Source organism: Suncus etruscus, chromosome 14 (assembly GCF_024139225.1).
Source record: "Suncus etruscus isolate mSunEtr1 chromosome 14, mSunEtr1.pri.cur, whole genome shotgun sequence".
Classification (NCBI taxonomy): domain Eukaryota; kingdom Metazoa; phylum Chordata; class Mammalia; order Eulipotyphla; family Soricidae; genus Suncus; species Suncus etruscus.
In genome coordinates this window covers 80,061,548-80,080,607 of record NC_064861.1, presented here as the reverse complement: position 1 = coordinate 80,080,607, position 19,060 = coordinate 80,061,548, and the positions used below count along the sequence as shown (strand labels likewise).

General features: G+C 42.5%; 1 protein-coding gene across 4 annotated transcripts in view; it reads right to left on the bottom strand.

The window, feature by feature from the left end:
- The window catches only part of LSM14A (LSM14A mRNA processing body assembly factor), a 57,681-nt gene extending 39,425 nt beyond the window's left edge, over nucleotides 1-18,256 (bottom strand). For all 4 annotated transcript variants that reach the window (XM_049786606.1, XM_049786608.1, XM_049786607.1 and 1 more), the window contains exon 1: nucleotides 18,084-18,256. In XM_049786606.1, the coding sequence (XP_049642563.1) occupies nucleotides 18,084-18,204 (121 nt within the window). In that variant the 5' untranslated portion in view covers nucleotides 18,205-18,256. The remainder of the gene's footprint in view (nucleotides 1-18,083) is intronic.
- Nucleotides 18,257-19,060: the final 804 nt, after the last annotated feature.

Genomic DNA, 19,060 nt, shown 5'->3' with positions numbered 1-19,060 from the left:
TATATGTGGTGCTGAGGATAGAACCTAGATCAGCTAAGTACAAGATAAGTAAGCACTTTACCCACTGTACCATTTATCTGGCCCCAACCTTATTTCAATTTTTTCTCTTTTGGTTTTGGGCCACACCATCAGTGCTAAGGGGACCGACCATATGGGATGTTGGAAATTGAACCTGGGTTGGCTTTAAGGCAAACAAACACTCTCCTGCTATGCTATTACTCCAACCCCTCTTATTTCCATTTTTAATAAACTAAAATGGATGGATGTAGCTCAGTGGCAGTGTTTGCTTTGTGTGTGAGTCTGGTTCTACCAGATGTAGCTGGTACTACTTTTGTGTATCACCCCCAAAGCAGTAAGATTATGAGAGCTAGTATCTTAAACATATTAGAATGTATAGGATTGTTAACTATAAGCAAAATATTATACAGCAGAGCTCTGGAAGTTTACTATGATTCAATACAATTGAGTTATTCATTTCCTTCCCATCATTTTAGTTATTTGTCCTTTGATTACTGTGAAAAATAAAAGGAAAATGGAAATCAAAAATCAGTTTGGAAGAAATGGGCGCTGATGATCAAGTGGTACTAAAATTAAAGGGTCCATTTTATGCCTTCTGCACACCAATATTCATTGCAGTGCTATTTACAATAGCCATAATCTGGAAACAACCTAGACGCCTGACAACAGATGAGTAGCTAAAGAAACTTTGGTACATATACAAACACAATGAAATACTATGTAGCCACCAGGAAAAGTAAAGGTATGAAACTTTCCTCTACACATGGATGGACATGGAAACTATTATGCTGAGTGAAATAAGTCAGATAGACACAGAATAGTCTCACTCATCTGTGGGAGTTAAGAACAATAAGAGTATTGTTAGTAATATCCAGAAATAATAGAAATGAGGGCTTGAAGGACAGCCCACAATATGAAGCTTACCACAAAGAGTGGTGAGTGCAGTTAGAGAAATAACTACATTAAACTATCACAACAATGGTAGTGATGAGAGAAATAAAATGCCTGTCTCAAAGACAGGCAGGGGGGAGGGCAATGGGAGGTACTGGTAGTGGGAAGATTACACCGAGATCAAGGGGGGGGTGTTCTTTTTTTATAACTGAATTCCAACTACAAACATGTTTGCTATCATGGTGCTTAAAGATACTAAAAAAAATAAAATAAATAAAAGATCCATTTTAAAGAATTCTGAGCTCAAAAAAATAAGACATTTTGGAATCAGAAGAGAGGGCACAGTGAGGAAGGCTCATGCCTTGTGTTATCACTGTATATGGCTCTTTGAGCACCACCAGGAGTGATCCTAGGTATGACCCAAACCTTCCCGGCCCAAAATCCATACTTATCTAATACAATTTCTTAGAACTCTATAATTCTGGCCACCTTTCTTCCCAAATAGTCTCGCACCTATAACATAAGAAGCTCAATATACATTCAACATTATTAAACATGTACAAGATTATAAGTGTTATTTTCAAAAGACGACAGTTAACTAACAACAGACTAGAAGCTGGAAGAGCTAGAGAATGGAGTGCTTGCCTTGCAAACAGCAAAACAGGGCCCTCAGAGCCTCGCATTGGGTGATCCATGAGTAGAGTTAGGAGTAACCCTGAGCACTGCCAAGTGTGACCCAATAAGAACGCTACCCCCAAATATTAAAGTGACATCATGAAATACGGTAGAGTAAGAAGATCCAGGAAAGTCCTTCCAGTGAAACAACTAGCTGACACACAAGTCTGAATATACCATTCTGGAAGTATGAGTACCTAGTTTAACATCTGCAGCATCCTTGGGAACATCTGATGAACAAAAAGGCTGGTAGCTTTTGGTGAATTGCTGTTCTACATAGGACTGGCTGCCCCTATTCTTTTTTTTTTTTTTGGTTTTTGGGCCACACCCTGTGACGCTCAGGGGCTACTCCTGGCTATGCGCTCAGAAGTTGCTCCTGGCTTCTTGGGGGACCATATGGGGCGCCGGGGGATCGAACCGAGGTCCGTCCTAGGCTAGCGCAGGCAAGGCAGGCACCTTACCTCCAGCGCCACCGCCCGCCCCCCCCTATTCTTAATTATCCGTGTCATGAAAGCCAAGAGGGAGTGAGGCAGTGTTTCTGGCACAGCTTGCAAGTACCAGGTAGACAATAAGAACCTTGTCCTTCAAAACTTGGAGTTGTATGATTTGAGCTGCCTGGAACTTCACTGAGGAGCCAGCACAGAGGCTGCCTATTTTTCTAGTCTTCCTACTTTCCTCAGCAGTGTAGGAAAAGACATTTAAGAGACTATTCTCGAGGGACGGGAAGGGGAAAAAAAAAGAGATTATTCTCACCCAAAAGCAAAGTATACATTATTCTCAATTGTTCATGAACAGTCTACAGAATGAATTGGCTAGCTGCAAAACCATTCAATAAATTAAGATTGAATTTCATAAACCCCTTCTCTATATCCCAATGAAATGAACCTAGAAATAAAATCAAAGTAGAAAATTCTCAAGTACATGGAAATTATAAATACTCTGAAACCAGTAATTCAAAGAAATCAAATTTAAATAATTTGAGGTAAACGAAAAAGCAAGTACAACACATTAAACTAATAAGATGTAGGGATGGGGTTGGAGAGAGAGAGCACAGTGATAGGGAGTTTGCCGGCACGCAGCTGATCTAGGACAGAAGGTGGTTCGAATCTGGCATCCCATATGGTCTCCCGAGCCAGCCAGGAGTGATTTCTGAGCGTAGAGCCAGGAGTAACCCCTGAGCACTGCCAGGTGTGACCCAAAAACCAAAACCAAACCAAACCAAACCAAAACAAAAGATTCGGGGAATGTCATCTTCAAGAGGGAATTCATGACTCTAATTGTAACAAAACGAAGTCAAATCAACTTTGTACTTTAAGAAACTAGAAAAATATGTAAACTAATTTAAAACAAAAACAAAACAAAACCAATAAATGAAAACAATGCTTAGAACAAAATAGAATAGAGAGGAGAAAAAAAAATCAACAATTCTTTGAAAAGATCAACAAAAATGGCAATCCCCTTAAGGAAAAGGGTAAGAAGATATAAAAAAAAACTATAAGCAGAAATGAAAGCAAGTACATTATCAAAACTGACTCAAAGAAACAAAAAGATCTCAATAGATCAGATCTGGAACAAACAATCAAAATTTAAAACTTCAAAATAAAACTCTAGAGCAAGATGGTTTTACTGGTAAATTCTATTGAAAATGAAAGAATTAGCATCACTTACAATCAAGTTCTCCAAATAACAGATGGGGACATTTTCTAATACATTTTAAAAGGAGAGTTTTACCTTGATACTGAATAACCTTAAGAAAATTACAGAGGACCAACAGTATAATGGGTAGGGCGATTGCCCATATGGTCCCTGAAGCATACACCAGAATAAAACATCAAAGAAACTCTATACGAATAAATTATGTAGGAAAGATGCATTAGATGTGGCCAGCTTGTGGTTGCGGGCAAGCAACTATTCCTGATAGTTAGTGATCAAGAACTGTGAGTGTCTCCCTCAAGAGTCCACCATGCAGTGTTAAGAGACTAAAACTCAGTACTTCATGTATACTATGCTTGTTTTTTACCATTGAAATCTCTCTAGGCTCTCTAAGAATAAACATAACTAGGCCAGAGAAATAGAGTAATAGCACAGAAGGCAGGTTGTCTGCCTTGCATGTGGCCAACCTGGGTTTGATTTCCAGCATGCCATATAAGTCCTCAAGCCTACCAGGAGTAATTCCAGAGCACATAGTCAGGAGTAACCCCTAAGCATGGCCAGGTGTGACCCCACCCCCCTGAAAAAAAATGTAACCAAGAAAGTACAAGACTTACACATAACATTTATAAAACATTGCTGAAATTAAAAACTACCTAAAGACTTAAGTCACCCCAGGTGATAGACTTTTTGGGGAAAAATTCACTGTAATCACAATACAACTTTGTACCTGTGTTAAAAGAAAGAAAATGCATGGATAGCCAAAAAAAAATTAGACATAAAATATCACATAGTATGTGCTCCCTTTGGGAAAAGTCATAAAAACAGAAAGTAGTATGTGCGTGGCAGGGTCCTGGAGGAAGAAACAGGAAGGACTGCTTAATGGTAAGGGAATGCTAGAGCAATGAAAACTTTTTTTTCATATTAAGAAGAGGCAGTGGTTTCACAACATTTGTACAACTCTAAATGCCTCTGACTCACACAACTTATAATTGTTAATTGTATGTTATAGAAATTTCACTTCAATAAACTATATGCTCCCAAATACAGTCTGGAAAAAAATACACAAAATGATAATAAAGAGGTGAGTGTTGAAACTAAGGGTGATTGTTCTCTATATTATAAATGCCACTATGTTGTCACATTGCTTTAATAAGTATTCAAGGTTTTTTTCATTCCCTAAATTAGAAAATGTATTTTAAAAATGTTTATAAACATCTTTTTGAAGTTTAAAAGAAAGTGAGAAATAGAAAAATAATTATGGGGCCGGAGCGATAGCACAGTGGTAGGGCATTTGCCTTACACAAGTCTGACCCAGGACGGACCTTGGTTCGATCCCTGGCATTCCACATGGTCCCCCAAGTCAGGAGCGATTTCTGAGCTCATAGCCAGGAGTAACCCCAAGTGTCACTGGGTGTAGCCCAAAAACACAAAAAAACCCAAAAAAAAATTATATTTGTAGTAAAGACTATGAGTCCATATTTCTGGCTATAAATAGTAAAGATTAGCAGGTTGTTTTTGGGTGATGCTCGGGGTTACTCCTGTCTATGCACTCAGAAATTGCTCCTGGCTTGGGGGACCACATGGGACGCCGGGAATCAAACCACGGTCCACGATCCATCCTACGCTAGCGTGGGCAAGACAGAAGCCTTAATGCTTGTGCCACTGCCCCGGCCCTGCATTCCATAATTATCTTAAAAAATAGGACAAATTACCTGGCAAAATCATTAACCTGAAAAATCCAATAGGTCTGGGGATATATCCAATAGGTCTGCATGTATGAAGCTGAGTTCAATCCCTGGCATTGCTACTACACCATGTCCACTACCACACAGACTAAAGCCTGCAGATCAAAGTCAGTTCAAACATCACATTAATAGTCACTGTACATAATACAAAAGAAAAAAAGCTGTGCTGACTTAACTTCCCAATACATCTGCATTATAAATTACCAGTGCTTTCCAAGTAAAATAACCAAAGCAATGTAATTAACAGCTTCCCAAAGCAATCCTACTTTGGGGGTTTGTGTACATGTAAAAGTGGCCCATACCTGGTGCTAAAGATTCCTTAGGGGAATCTAGTGATGGCAGGATTGAACCAAATTAGCTTTAAGGCAAGCACCTGTACAATCTCTGATCCAAAGCCTTAACTAATTTTTTGTTTTGTTTCAGCAACTCCTGGCTCTGTGTTTGGGGATCAGTCTTGGCAAACTCTGGGGACCATATGGGGTGTTGGGCCTTGAACCTGGGCAGATCACTTGTAAGGCATGCCCTACCCACTGCACTATCACTCTGGCAGCCCTTTCCTTAACCTTTTGCAACAATTATGCTCTCATATCTATTGATAAGGAGGCAAAACACAAGTCTGTTGAATGTCAAAACATGATTTCATAAATGAAAGATGGTATCAGTCAACAAATGCTCAAAGTCAATTTGGAAACTAAGGCTAAAGAAAATGGGAATCTAGAATAAGATTTATGCAGTAACACTAAGGCTAAAACTCATTAATACAGAAAGTAAGCTGACAGGCTTCTAACCAAAGGGCCTAGTCACACTCAATCCATCCTCAATTTCAGGTTAGTTTCAGGCTAGTATTCCTCAGGGTTCTCCAAAGAAAGAGAACCATTAGAGATGCCTGGCTCATCCTACACTTTTTCCTGATTTATTAAAAGAATTGACGTGTGTAAAAATCCAATGTCTACAGAGGCTAGAGATCTAGGAAAGAGTTGCAGTTTCTTCCTGGAAGTTTTTCCTTGTCCAGATATTAGTGTTCTATTAAGGTCTTCAACTGATTCTGAGGCACACTGTAGAGTAGGGGTCTCAAACTTGCGGCCTGCGGGCCGTTTGTGGCCCTCAGTACAACATTTTGTGGCCCTGCCCTAGAGCAATCTTTTTTTTTTTTTTGTGGTTTTTGGGTCACACCCAGCAGTGCTCAGGGGTTATTCCTGACTTCACGCTCAGAAATTGTACCTGGCAGGCACGGGGGACCATATGGGACGATGGGATTCGAACCGATGACCTCCTGCATGAAAGGCAAACGCTTTACCTCCATGCTATCTCTCCTTTTTTGTTTTGTTTTAGTTGTTTGGGTTCAAGGCTTACTACTGACTTTGCACTCAAGGATCACCCCGGCTTTGCCTCCTGTGGCCCCCAGGTAAATTGAGTTTGAGACTCCTGCTGTAGAGTGTAACTTGCTTACTCAAAGTCCACTGGCTTAAATATTAATTTCATTCCTCCCAAAAGCATTCAGGATGCTCAACAATAGCTGGGTATTGCAATTCAGTTGACACAAATTAACGATTGCACAAGTCCACCATTAATATTCTCAGCTGAAAAAAAATCTCAAAAATTACAGCACATTATACCATCAGGAGAAAGGTCTGTATCTAAATCATCTTTACAACACCCAGTTATCTAACCCAGTGGCCTACATATTGCTGAATATGAATATTTCATGAATAACTTACACAGTGGAAAAAGCTACTAAGAAAGCTATTTCTAAAATTACTGAAAGCAGTTTATTATCATGGGAATTGAGTTAAATTATATAAACCTACTCAGGATAAAAAGAAATCGACTACAGCAAATATCAATAACTCGTTATCAACAGGATGGTGAAACAGAAAAACAGAAGTTCAAATCTAGTGTATATAAAAACGATCATATCAGGAAAGATAAATAGTGGGGAGATGTTGCTCTAAGTATCTTTTTCTCTGATATTTATACATTAATGCAATGCTTACTTTTTGTTTAAGGTCTCATTCATAAATGCTTAGAAGTTGCTTCCCAAATTTGAGTTGTACTTCTTGGTTTGGAGCACTTATAGATCTTTCTAGTTGTGGTGCTCACTGGGGCCACTGGGACTTGTATCCTTTCATGGTGTTTGTAAACAATTGGGATGTAGTGTGCAGCTGGAAGTTATTTGTGGTGCCAGGAAGGAGCTGACAGAAATTCTGCTCAGCACAGTTGTGCCCCCAGGGGGTAAGGCAAGAATTCTAAGTTACTGTAGTATTCCTCTGGGCCCTCTAGAGCCCATTTGAAAAAGGCCATCCCATTTTCCTATTTCTCAGGATTGTTCCTCACTAACCTGCTAATACCTACATTTTCTATTCTCCAAATCTTATTTTTGTTTTGAGATTATACCTGGTAGTACTGGAGATGAGACTTGGGTTGGCTGCATGCAAGGCAAATGCCTTATACTATCTCTTCAATACTTTCCTGAACTCCAGTTCATCTAATTTCACTGTCAGTTAATCTCTTTCCTCTACCCAATCAACTTTTATATAACGCTATCAGCATACATGTTCTAAAGCTGAACTGGCAAGTCACGTTAAAGGCTAAAAATGTTCCCTAAATTGGTCATGATTTGTTAGCTGACAGCTAATATTCAAAAGACAAAATGAATTTCTTTTTTAAAAAGTGTGGCTGAATTGTTAAGAAGGAGCCCTGTTTTGACAAATTTTCATTGCCCATAAGACTTCCAGAGCCATTAGTTCTTCCCCTTTTTGGGGTTACTTCTTCAAACTGTTGCATTTCCTCAAAAACTGTCATGTAAGGACAGTAGGGGAAGAACATTCCAATTCAAGAGACCACATTTCTATATCAGGAACTGTCCTTGAGATTTAAATCCAGCTGGTAGATCTCCACCTTAAGGGTACTGCTATTGTTTCAGACTTTGTACTTGTTTGTGTACTTGCCCTCTCGACAGAGAGCAAAACCTCCAGGGCATGGCACACCATAAACCTTTTCCAAGATATTCTTCATAATGGTTTGGTTATGACTTTATCTATTAGGGCCTAAAGCTTAAAAAAATCTGTCCTTAAGATGTTCTGTATTGTTTTCTTCTGTTTCCAAAACCTAATATAGTACCTAGCACACAGTCATAGAAAGTAATTCTCTTACATGAACAGCTTATTAAATAACAAGCACCAGGCAGAAGTTCAAGTTTCTCCCAGCTCTATTTGACTCCAGCACCTCTGTTCTGAACTGTGTCTAGGTCTCTGCAGAACTTCACAGAGTATCAGGATTAGAGATTAGTTATCCAATTGTATGACATACACATAGGGTCTTGGAAATTGATCTCTGTTGAAAAAGTCTGGTTAGTCTTTATTTTTAGCTCCAGCTTTACTGTTAATAACTTCATATTTTTTCTAATTTTCACTGTATCTTTTTAGACTAATTTCGTTTAGAAATTTGGGTTCAAATTAAATTGCATACTATCTATTAGGGTCCAGCTTTATTGATTTTGTTAAATAAAAATTTTTTAGCCTAGAAAATTTTGTTGTTGCTTCCTTTTCAAATTTACTTTGCCCTATATAATTTGTGTCTATTAAAAAAAAAGAGCCTCATGCAATCCTCTACCAGGGAAGACCCTACTGCTGCTCTGACATCGATTTACTCAAAAGAGTCTTCCCTTAACACTGAGAAGATTTAAACAACAACAACAACGACTTGCGTACTGGACAGGGCTTTCTGCATTGCTCGTTAATTGTAAGATGAAATTAGATGCTGCTCCGCACCATCCTGACTTCAATGTGGGATGTACAGATTCCAGGACCTTTAATGCAGAGGTGTGAGATCAACAACAGAGACTGTGAAAGATATAACTGTGTGGGCACTGCAGACAATGACCGGGATTAGACAAACTGGTTTGCCTGGAGCCTAGAAATGGTCTTCTGTCAGGAAACTTCAGGGATAGGGTCTCCTTGTACTTAGGCCAAAGTTTTTCCTTTCCATGACCCCCATACTTTGGTGGGCCCATGCAAACGATAATTGCCACACTAACATTGCTTTTACAGTGCTTCTTTGACTCAAATCTTTTTTTTTTGGTTTTTGGGTCACACCTGGCGGTGCTCAGGGGTTACTCCTGGCTGTCTGCTCAGAAATAGCTCCTGGCAGGCACGGGGGATCATATGGGACACCGGGATTCGAACCAACCACCTTTGGTCCTGGATCGGCTGCTTGCAAGGCAAACGCCGCTGTGCTATCTCTCCGGGCCCTGACTCAAATCTTAAAAAAAGTTGATGGTCACTATCACTAACAGGTATAAATAGCACAAACCTGAAAACAAGAATCCATGTTAATTTATAAGAATTGTGTCCTTGTGGTGTCTTATAAATAATGCACTGTATGCAGTACTGAATAGTTGCATCATGCTGATATATTTAATTTTGTGTGTATGTTATAATGTTTTCAGAGAACTTATTGTAAAGAACAAGATATACCTTTGATGTATTATACTAAACATTGAATGTGTTTGAGTTTAGAATGGTAATACTTCCTTATTAAAAAAAAAAAAGAGCCTCAGAGTTATAGTATGATTTAATAATAAGAAAATCTAACAGGCAGGCAGGCTCAATTTAATCTTGACTTTTTGTTTTGTTTTTGGGCCATATCCAATGGCACTCAAGGGTTACTCCTGGCTCTGAGCTCAGAAACTACTCCTGGCAGGCTTGGGAACCATATGCAATGCTGGGAATTAAATCCAGGTCAGCCACGTGCAAGGCAAATGCCCTACCCACTGTGCTATCACTACAACCCCTTAATTTTGACTCTTTAAGCTGTTTTCACTTGGGTACTCAGTTTAGTTTTATATATTAATCTCGCAATTATGAAGCTGAGACATAGATAAAAATATTTAATATAAGAATAAATACATCCTTGGGCCCAGAGAGATAGGACAGTGGCGTTTGCCTTGCAAGCAGCCGATCCAGGACCAAAGGTGGTTAGTTCGAATCCTGGTGTCCCATATGGTCCCCCGTGCCTGCCAGGAGCTATTTCTGAGCAGACAGCCAGGAGTAACCCCTGAGCACCGCTGGGTGTGGCCCAAAAACCAAAAACCAAAAACCAACAAAAAAAAAAGAATAATTGCATCCAATCAGATTCAAGAACAAGGAGAAAAAGAAGCAGGAAGAGGAGGTACAGAAACAAGGTAGACAAGACTGGAGCAATAGTACAGTGGGTAGAGTGTTTGTAATGCATGAGACTTGGCATCCCACATGGTCCCCTGAGCCAGTTAGGAGTAATTTCTGAACACAGAGTCAGGAGTAACAGGAAGGAAGAGAAAGAGAGAGGGAGGGAAACAAGGTAGACAGTGAATGAATACACTGATATGGTTAAAGAGCTTTAAGAAGGGAGGGAGAAAAGAAGGAGGGAAGGAGGGAGAGAAGGAGGAAGGGAGAAAAGAAGGGAGGGAGGGAAAAAAGGTTGAAAACACTGATTTGGTTAAAAAGTTTTGAGTCTTCAAATTAACAAGACTCACAGTGAACCTCAACTACTCCCACCCAATGACCCTATCAGTGCAGTAAAATTTCAACTCCGAGAACAAAACTCACAGAGAAAAGTGACAGAATCAGATTGGCAACAATAACACCAGAACATTAAAGACAAAACCAACCATTTGTAAAGTCATTATATTAAACCATTTTAATAATAAGTTAAGGTGATAAGAGTTCAGAGAGTAGGGCACTGAGTAAGGGCACCAAACTAAAATCAAACAACAAATTAAGTTAACATGTTGAATAATTTCCATTTAGTCAATTATAAATTAAACATTCATTTACTTAGAAACTCAGGTTCTAGAGGGAGTTGGGGGGAATGTGTAAAAGACAATAATTATGTGTAGATAAGCAAAGACATGTAGGTTTTGATCAATACCAGGAAAAAACTCAAGAGCTACAAAAAGCAAGCTACAATCTAACAGACCTGCTTCATGGTCTTTGTATGCTGCAGAAGTATGTTCTGACATACAGGTTTCTTGAACATTTTCCATTTATGCAAAAACCCTTTTGTTCAAGATGTTTTCTGCAACTCTAGGTATATAGAATAAGCATGTAAACCAAACACAAATAATCATAAATGCAAAGCTTTCTTTTACATCCTCTACCCTCACATTGCTACAGAAACCAGAGTGGTGCCGCAGCAGTAGGGTGTTTGTCTTGCATGCAGTTGACCCAGGACGAACCCAGGACGGTTTGATCCCCCGTTGTCCCATATGGTCCCCCAAGTCAGGAGCAATTTCTGAGTGCAGTCAGGAGAACCCGAGTAAGCGGATATGGCCCAAAAAACCAAAAAAACCCACAAACAAACAAAAAAAGGGAAGAAGCTAGGTTACAGAAGATTATCAAATCTCATCAAACTATTAGAAGTCTGTGAAATGTGACAAAAAGGGCATCATCCATTTAGGAGTCCTCTGGGATTAAATCTAACTACATATAATTTATTAACTGAACATCTTTCCTGTCTTTTTCTTTCTTGGTTTTGACCACATCCAACAGTGACTAGTCTAGGGTTCCAATATGCAATATTCCAATACCTCTGAATTATTTCCCCATTCCTAAACTGAATTTTTTTTCAAGAGAAAAGGGTTGTTTTAATAATTTTGCCAGAACAGGCACAAGCAAGAATTTTCCACTAGGGTTAACCAGACCACATGGTCTCCCTAATTATATACCACATCAAATGTAACTAGTCCAAAATTTCAAGAGTATTTTATAGTTCCACACGGATTTAAATTATAAGTTATATACAAGTAAAGAACATAAATTATAGTCTGAACCATATAAACCAAGTCAATTCCATACTAAATTTAAGATTTTAAATATTTCACACTAAGCAAATCAGTATCAGGTGAGTAGAGACCAAAATGTGAAAAGAGAAAGCATTATGTTTCGAAAGATAAGTATCTCTATAACCTTGAGGGAGTGAAAAAAATTCCTGAAAACAAGCCATAAAAGTAAAGATCTATACACACTTCTGTCTAACTTAAAACAAAGAATTTCTGTTTGCCAAAAGAAATCAGGGCTGGAAAGACAGTACAGAAATTAGGCAGGTCTTGCAGGTGTGGCTAAGGCCCAACGCACTTCCCCCAAAACCCACTAAATAGCAAAAGCCATTTTGCAATATCCATGTTTAAAAAGAGCTCATATTCAGAATTCCAAAACTCTTAAATAGAAAAACAAGCAAGCATTTTAACAGGAAAATAGGCAAAAGATCTCAAATAGTGGGTAGGGTGCTTGCCTTACCTGGGTTTGATCCCTGGCATCCTATTTGGTCTCCCCAAATCTGCCAAGAATGATCCCTGAGTGCAGAGTCCCGAGTAAGCCCTGGGTACCACCAGTGGCATTTCATGAAAGAGGAAATGCAAATGACCAAGAAAGGGGAAAGTAGAACCAGAGTACAGACAGTAGGGCACTTGCCTTGAATGTGGCTGACCTAAGTTAAATCCTTGGCATTCCAGATGGTACCCCTCCCTACAATACCAAGAGTAACTCCTGAGCATCATCAGATATGTAGCTCAACAAAACAGAAAAGAGAAATTTTCAGCTCCTTAGTAATCTAAAAAAAATAAAAATGCATACAACTACAAACTCAATAGACTGGCCAGAATCAAAATATCTCATACTAAAATTGTTGGTGAGGGATATGAAACTAAAACTCTCAAATGTTAGTAACTGAAAAATTACTTTGGAAAATTTCGTTTTACCCTAACAAGGATGTATTCCTAAGATCTTGCAATTCAAATTCTAGAAATGCTCTTAGAAAATTTCATAAATTTGCATTTTGTGCTCTTTTTTTTTTTTTTTTTTTTTTTGGGCCACACCCGGTAACGCTCAGGGGTTACTCCTGGCTATGTGCTCAGAAGTTGCTCCTGGCTTGGGGGACCATATGGGACACCGGGGGATCGAACCGCCGTCCGTCCAAGGCTAGCGCAGGCAAGGCAGGCACCTTACCTTTAGCGCCACCGCCCGGCCCCTGCATTTTGTGCTCTTAAATACAAATGCTTATAGACACCATAGTCATAAAGTTCATCAGAGCGAGAAATTGTAAACAATTTAAATATCAACTGCAGGAAGTTATATTCATAATGGGATGCTGCAACATAATGCAACAAAAGCTAAAAGCAAAATATATACATAATATAAAGTGAATAAAAAAACTCAAACTTGGGGCCGGAGAGATAGCATGGAGGTAAGGCGTTTGCCTCTCATGCAAAAGGTCATCGGTTCGAATCCCGGCGTCCCATATGGTCCCCCGTGCTCGCCAGGAGCGACTTCTGAGCATGGAGCCAGGAGTAACTCCTGAGCACTGCCGGGTGAGACCCAAAAACAAAAAAAAAAACAAAACAAAACAAAAAAAACTCAAACTATTATTTATCTAGTTATAAAAATGTAAGTAACTGAAACGGGGGGGGGGGGGCAGAGAGCTAGCACGTAGGCAAGGCATTTGCCTTGCATGTAGAAGGACAGTGGTTTGGATCCCGCCATCTCATATGGTCCCCCGAGCCTTTCAGGAGCGATTTCTGAGTGTAGAGCCAGGAGTAACCCCTGAGTGCTGCCGGATGTGACCCAAAAACAAAGAAAAAATACAATAAATAAATAAATAAATAAATAAATAAAAGAAAAAGAAAAACGTAAGTAACCGAAATGGAAACATCAGTGTTACAGAGATAGCTCAACAGACTTGGGTACATACTGTGCATGCTAGAGGTATGGCTCAAGATCCCTTGAGCACTAGGGGTGAGGGGCAGGAAATAACTCTGATCATGCGAGATGTGTCCAAAAGTGGAAAATAAAAAGAGAAACTAAAAAACCAAACCAAACCAAACCAAACAAAAAAGTAAAACCAAGGGGTTTAGAGAGGTAGTACAGGAGTTAAGATGCTACCTTGCAAATAATAAATTCTGATTTAATGCCCAGTATTTTCTAAAGGGCCTTCCCTCCACAACCCAATACCACCAGAATTTATTTGATTACCAGGGGTCGGAGAGATCGCATGGAGGTAAGGTGTTTGCCTTTCATGCAGAAGGTCATTGGTTCAAATCCCGATGTCCCATATGGTCCCCCCAGCCTGCCAGGGGCGATTTCTGAGCCTGGAGCCAGGAGTAACCCGTAAGCTGCCGGGTGTGACCCAAAAAAACCAAAAAAAAAAAAAAAAAAAAAAAAAAAAAAAGAAAAAGAGAAAGAATTTATCTGAATACCAAGACAGGAGTAATGCCTAACCAAGGCATGGCCCCCCCAAAGATTAAAAACAAACAAAAAACACTGTAACACCATAAAACCCAAGCCACTCCTACAAATGCCAAAATTATATATAACACACACATTTTTTAATTTGTTTTCTGTTTTTGGGTCATTCCCAGCAGTGCTCAGGGATCTGGAGGTGCTTGGGGAAAAATGTGGTACTAGGAAGTAAACCAGGTTGGCTGTATCTAAGGCATCACTCTAACCACTAAACTTTCTCTTCAACTCCTTAAAATAACATTTTTTTCTAGCCTAAGAGAGTAGTAATGATGGAAAGATGCAGATGTGGGAAGCTACTAGGAATATAGCTACAGGTTCTTTCTTGAAAAAGATTTCATTTAGGGAGAAGGGGAAAGATCAATGACAGAAGGCCTAGTTGTAGGCTAGAGGCCTGGAGTTGATTCCTGCACAACCCCGAACCACACTCAAGGGTGACTGCTGGCACCACAACCAAAGCATGCAGCCTCTGCAAACAAAACCACCAACTGTGGACCACTCCTGGTTATCACAGCAGCAGCAAAAGCAAGGAAAGGGAAATTTTTATTTGTTTTGGGAGCCACATTCACTGGGCTCAGGGCTTAGTTCTAGTGGTGCTCAGAGAACTGAATGTGGTTCAGGGGACTGAACCCAGTGCAAGGTAAGTGCCTTTTTTTTTTCTTTTCTTTTCTTTTTTTTTTTTGTGGTTTTTGGGTCACACCCGGCAGTGCTCAGGGGTTACATGCTCAAAAGTTGCTCCTGGCAGACGCCGGGTTTGATGACCTTCTGCATGAAAGGCAAATGCCTTACCTCCATGCTATCTCTCCAGCCCCAAGGTAAGTGCCTTAACTTCTGTGCTCTCTCTCCAGCATTTTACATTCTAAAACAACTTTAAGACACCCACTTTTACTTCTGAAATTTGAATTAAGTGCTTAGTGTTGACCAGACAATTATAAAGTATCCTGAATTTAGACATTGCTATGTAAAATGTCAATTTGATAACTCTAGTTTTTGCAGAGATATTCCTGAATACTGAACATTATTAATACTACTTAAGAAAAAAATGCATCATGTGAGAATAAAGAACAAGGTTATGCGGGTTAAGTACGAAATGACAAAATTTCAATGGTTGAAAAATTCAAAGATAAAAATCTTTATTGCTGTACTCATAAAACATTTATCAAATGATGACAAAGGGATCAAATTATATTTGGAATACAAATTAAACTACATTTACTATAAATGACTAAATGTTTATTGTAAATCATTAAAATATAGATGTTTCTAGATTCTTGCACAAAAGGGTATGTATATATAGAGATTTTCATTTCAGTGTCTTTTAAATTTCTCCAATCCCAATTCCCTTCCTTGTTAGCAATGGGGCAGGGGGAGGGTTTTGCACATGCCTGGCTGTGATATTCAAGGGTTTTTTATTCCTAGATTTTTAACCACCACTTAAAATTTTAGAAATCTTGAAATGTATGGATTTGGGGCAGGAGAGATAAGTCAACAAGCTAGGGCAATGGGCAAGAGAGATAGTACAGTGGGTAGGGTGCTTGCCTTTGATGTTGCCTACTGGTTCAACCCTGGCATCCCATATAATTCCAAGCCTGTCAGGAATGATTCTGAGCACTGATGGGCATGGTCCAAAAATGGGGGGGGGGGGCCCCAGAGCGGTATCGCAAGTTGTAAGGCGTCTGCCTTGCCCGCGCTAGCCTAGGACAGACGTCGGTTGGATCCCACGTCCCATATAATCCCCCAAGTCAGAAGTGATTTTTGAGCGTATAGCCAGGTGTGGCCCAAAAACCAAAAAAAAAAAAAAAAAAAAAGAGAGAGATCGAGAAAATGAGAGGGAGCTTGCTGGGGTACACATTTTGCACGCAGATATTAATCTTGAGCACCCCATAGTTCTGGGTCCCCTACCCCGGAAAGAGCACCGTGAAGTGAAGTCGGAGCCAACATAGAAGTACCTACACAAGTTCCAATAAAAATGCAGATTAGGTCAAAACAATGCTCTTTAAAAAAGGTATCAAACCACTTGACTGAGCAATACTATGTTCAGCCTGGAGATTGTTAAGAATCTTAATTTCATAAAGTCATAAAAAAAAAACAACCTAAAACACTAGCTTTTAATTTCTATTTAAAATAGGAGAGCACAGCCGCTTGCCGTGCACGCATGTGGCAGAGGAGGGTTCAGTCCCCAATACCCCGAGTCCCATCGGGAGTGATCCCTGAACACAGAGCCAAGAGTGAGTAAAGTAAGCCCTGAGCAGAGAAGGCCATGTGGGTCCACACACCCAGAAAGGGGCGGGACCTCAAGGAAAGTAAAACAAAATAATGTAACACGCCCTAGCCAAGGAATAAGATGACTACTAACAACAGAAACATCCAAAAAAAGAGAGAGAGAGACATTATTGGATACTGTGAAAGATTCAAAGTATCGGTTCAGATTGATATGTATACATATATATATTTTTGTTGTTGTTGTTGTTTGCTACAGATGTAGCGCATTTTCTTTCCACCAGACCAGCCAGCACGCTAAGGATTTCACAGCTCTCTACTACCTTGCCGAGCTCTGAAAACGGCCTTCCTTAGCCTCTGCCCTCTCCAGAGTGTCACCAACTCGAGAGTGGGCTGCTTTCACGGTTGGCATTCTTGGGGGGGACGACGACGGGGGACTGAGCTTTCAAAATGGGGCGAAGGGAAAAGAAGAGAAGGGGCCAGAGAGCGAGCGAGCGTGGAGGTAGGGCGTTTGCCTTTCGTGCAGAAGGGCGGCGGTTCGAATCCCGGCATCCCTAGGGTCGCCCGAGCCTGCCAGGAGGAACCCCGAATTGAGCGCTGCCGGGTGTGACCCAACCTCCCCCCCCAAAAAGAAAAAGAGATGCGACGGGCCCTGGGTGTCGGTCATCGACGCACCCACCCCACCCCCGATTTCTTCTAAAAATCTCAAAGGAACTCCAACCGCCTGCACCCCAGACAAAACGCCCAGACAGCGTTGTGAATGGTCGGCCATTCCGGGGGGGGGGGGGCCGTGATGAGCCCGAGAGCCCACCCCACCACCCCGTTGGATCCGACCCGAACCTGGGGCACCCCCCAACCCCGCACGGGGCTCCCCAGGAACCGGATCGCCTCCTCTTAGATAGAGCCTGGCACGCACTTTCGGGGTGCTCGAAGGACGAGGCACCCGGGACCAGGCCGGGCAGGGCAGAGAGCAGCGCCCGAAGTTGGGGCGCGTGACTCCTTAGATCACCTGAGGAATGAATCAATGGCGCCAAGCGGGGGAGAAAATAAAAAAATAGAAAACGGGGGTGGGGGGAAGCTGCTGAGAAGTCCCCGAGCCTGCGCCCCCAACTCATCACCGGGCCAGCCAAGCCCATTCGGGAAAGGGGGGGAAAGGGGGGTTCGCTCGGGCTTTGTTTTTGCGACCAGAAAGGCCTCCCTGCCAGAAAATGAGGCATTTCCGAGTTGGACGTCCGTGTTTTGGGGCTTGAAGGCCGTCCTGCCCGCCGGGCTGGCTTGGACTGGTTGTGGAAGTACCCGGATGACTGGCCCGGTTCTGGAAGTGCCCGGATGAAAGGAAGGCGCAGACCCCGACGGTGGAAGTGGCCCGGTGGCTGGCCGGGTCTCGGAAGTACCCGGATGACCAGCCGGCCGGCGCAGTCCTAGAAGTGCCCGGATGGAGAGCGCTAGGAGCAGCCGGTGGAAGCCGCCCGGAGGCGGCCGCGACCGGCTGAGACCGGAACGGGGAGGAAGCAGGCAGACGGGCGGGCGGGGACGCGAAGGGAGGGAGCCGCAGGCCGCTCTGCTCTCTCCCTTCTTCCCACCACGGCCTCGGCCCCGACCCCCGTCGTACCTTTGGCGAGGGCGACTGTGGAGTTCTCGGTGTCGATGGTGTAGAGGATGCCCTCGTAGCGGATCTCCGCCTTGGAGATGAGGCTGATCTTGCTGCCGATGTAAGGGGTGCCCCCGCTCATGGCGCCGCCGCCACCGCCGCCGCCGCCGCTCCGGGCCGCTCGCAGATACGGAGATCCCACGGCGTGGTCGCCGCGCCGCGCCTGCAAGCTCGCTCCGCCGGCGCCTCACAGCAGCCGCCTCACAGCCAACATGGCGGCGGCGCCGGCTCCGCTACCCTCCCCCAGCCTCCCGCCCTCTCGGCGGCGGCGGCGGCGGCGGCGGCAGCAGCAGCAGCAGCAGCGGCGGCGGCGGCGGCGGCGGCAGCGCGGGGCATGCTGGGAGCGCGAGGCCCAACTCTCGCGAGACTCGGCGGGTGGCCCCGCCGCGGCGCTCGCTGCGAGGCCTCAGTCGGCTCTGACCTCGCTGGCGCTCGCAGCTCCTGAGGCGTGTTTGGGAGACGAGCCTCTTCGTTTTCCTAGCTACTCTTCCGGGACCCCCCCCCCCCCCCCCAGATTCGTGCTGTTTTCTGCGCACCTCCAAGGGATCTTTCTTCCCTGGAAGTTAACTCGCCCACTGGCTTCCAAGCTCCTGCTTCAGCACCTTTATGATCCTAAAAGGAAAGAAAAAGATGATCCTAAAAAGATAGCGTGGCGGGATGGAGCGCAGGCTTTGCAGGCTTAGGTTTGAATCCCCACCCAAGCCTCACTTTTGGCTGTGGCCCACTGCACCCCTCCCAACCCCAAATAAAACAAAGATCTACCTTCCATAGTCCCACCCCCCTCAGTTAAGGGAATGGCATCTCACACTGAGCTGTCTGTCACTGAGTCTTTCTCCCCTTCCCTGCTTCTCTGGCCAGGACTCTGTTCAACACTAATAGGTGGTCTCCCCAGCAGTTTTCAAGGGCGCTGTGCATTGACCAAAGGATATGCAGCTCTG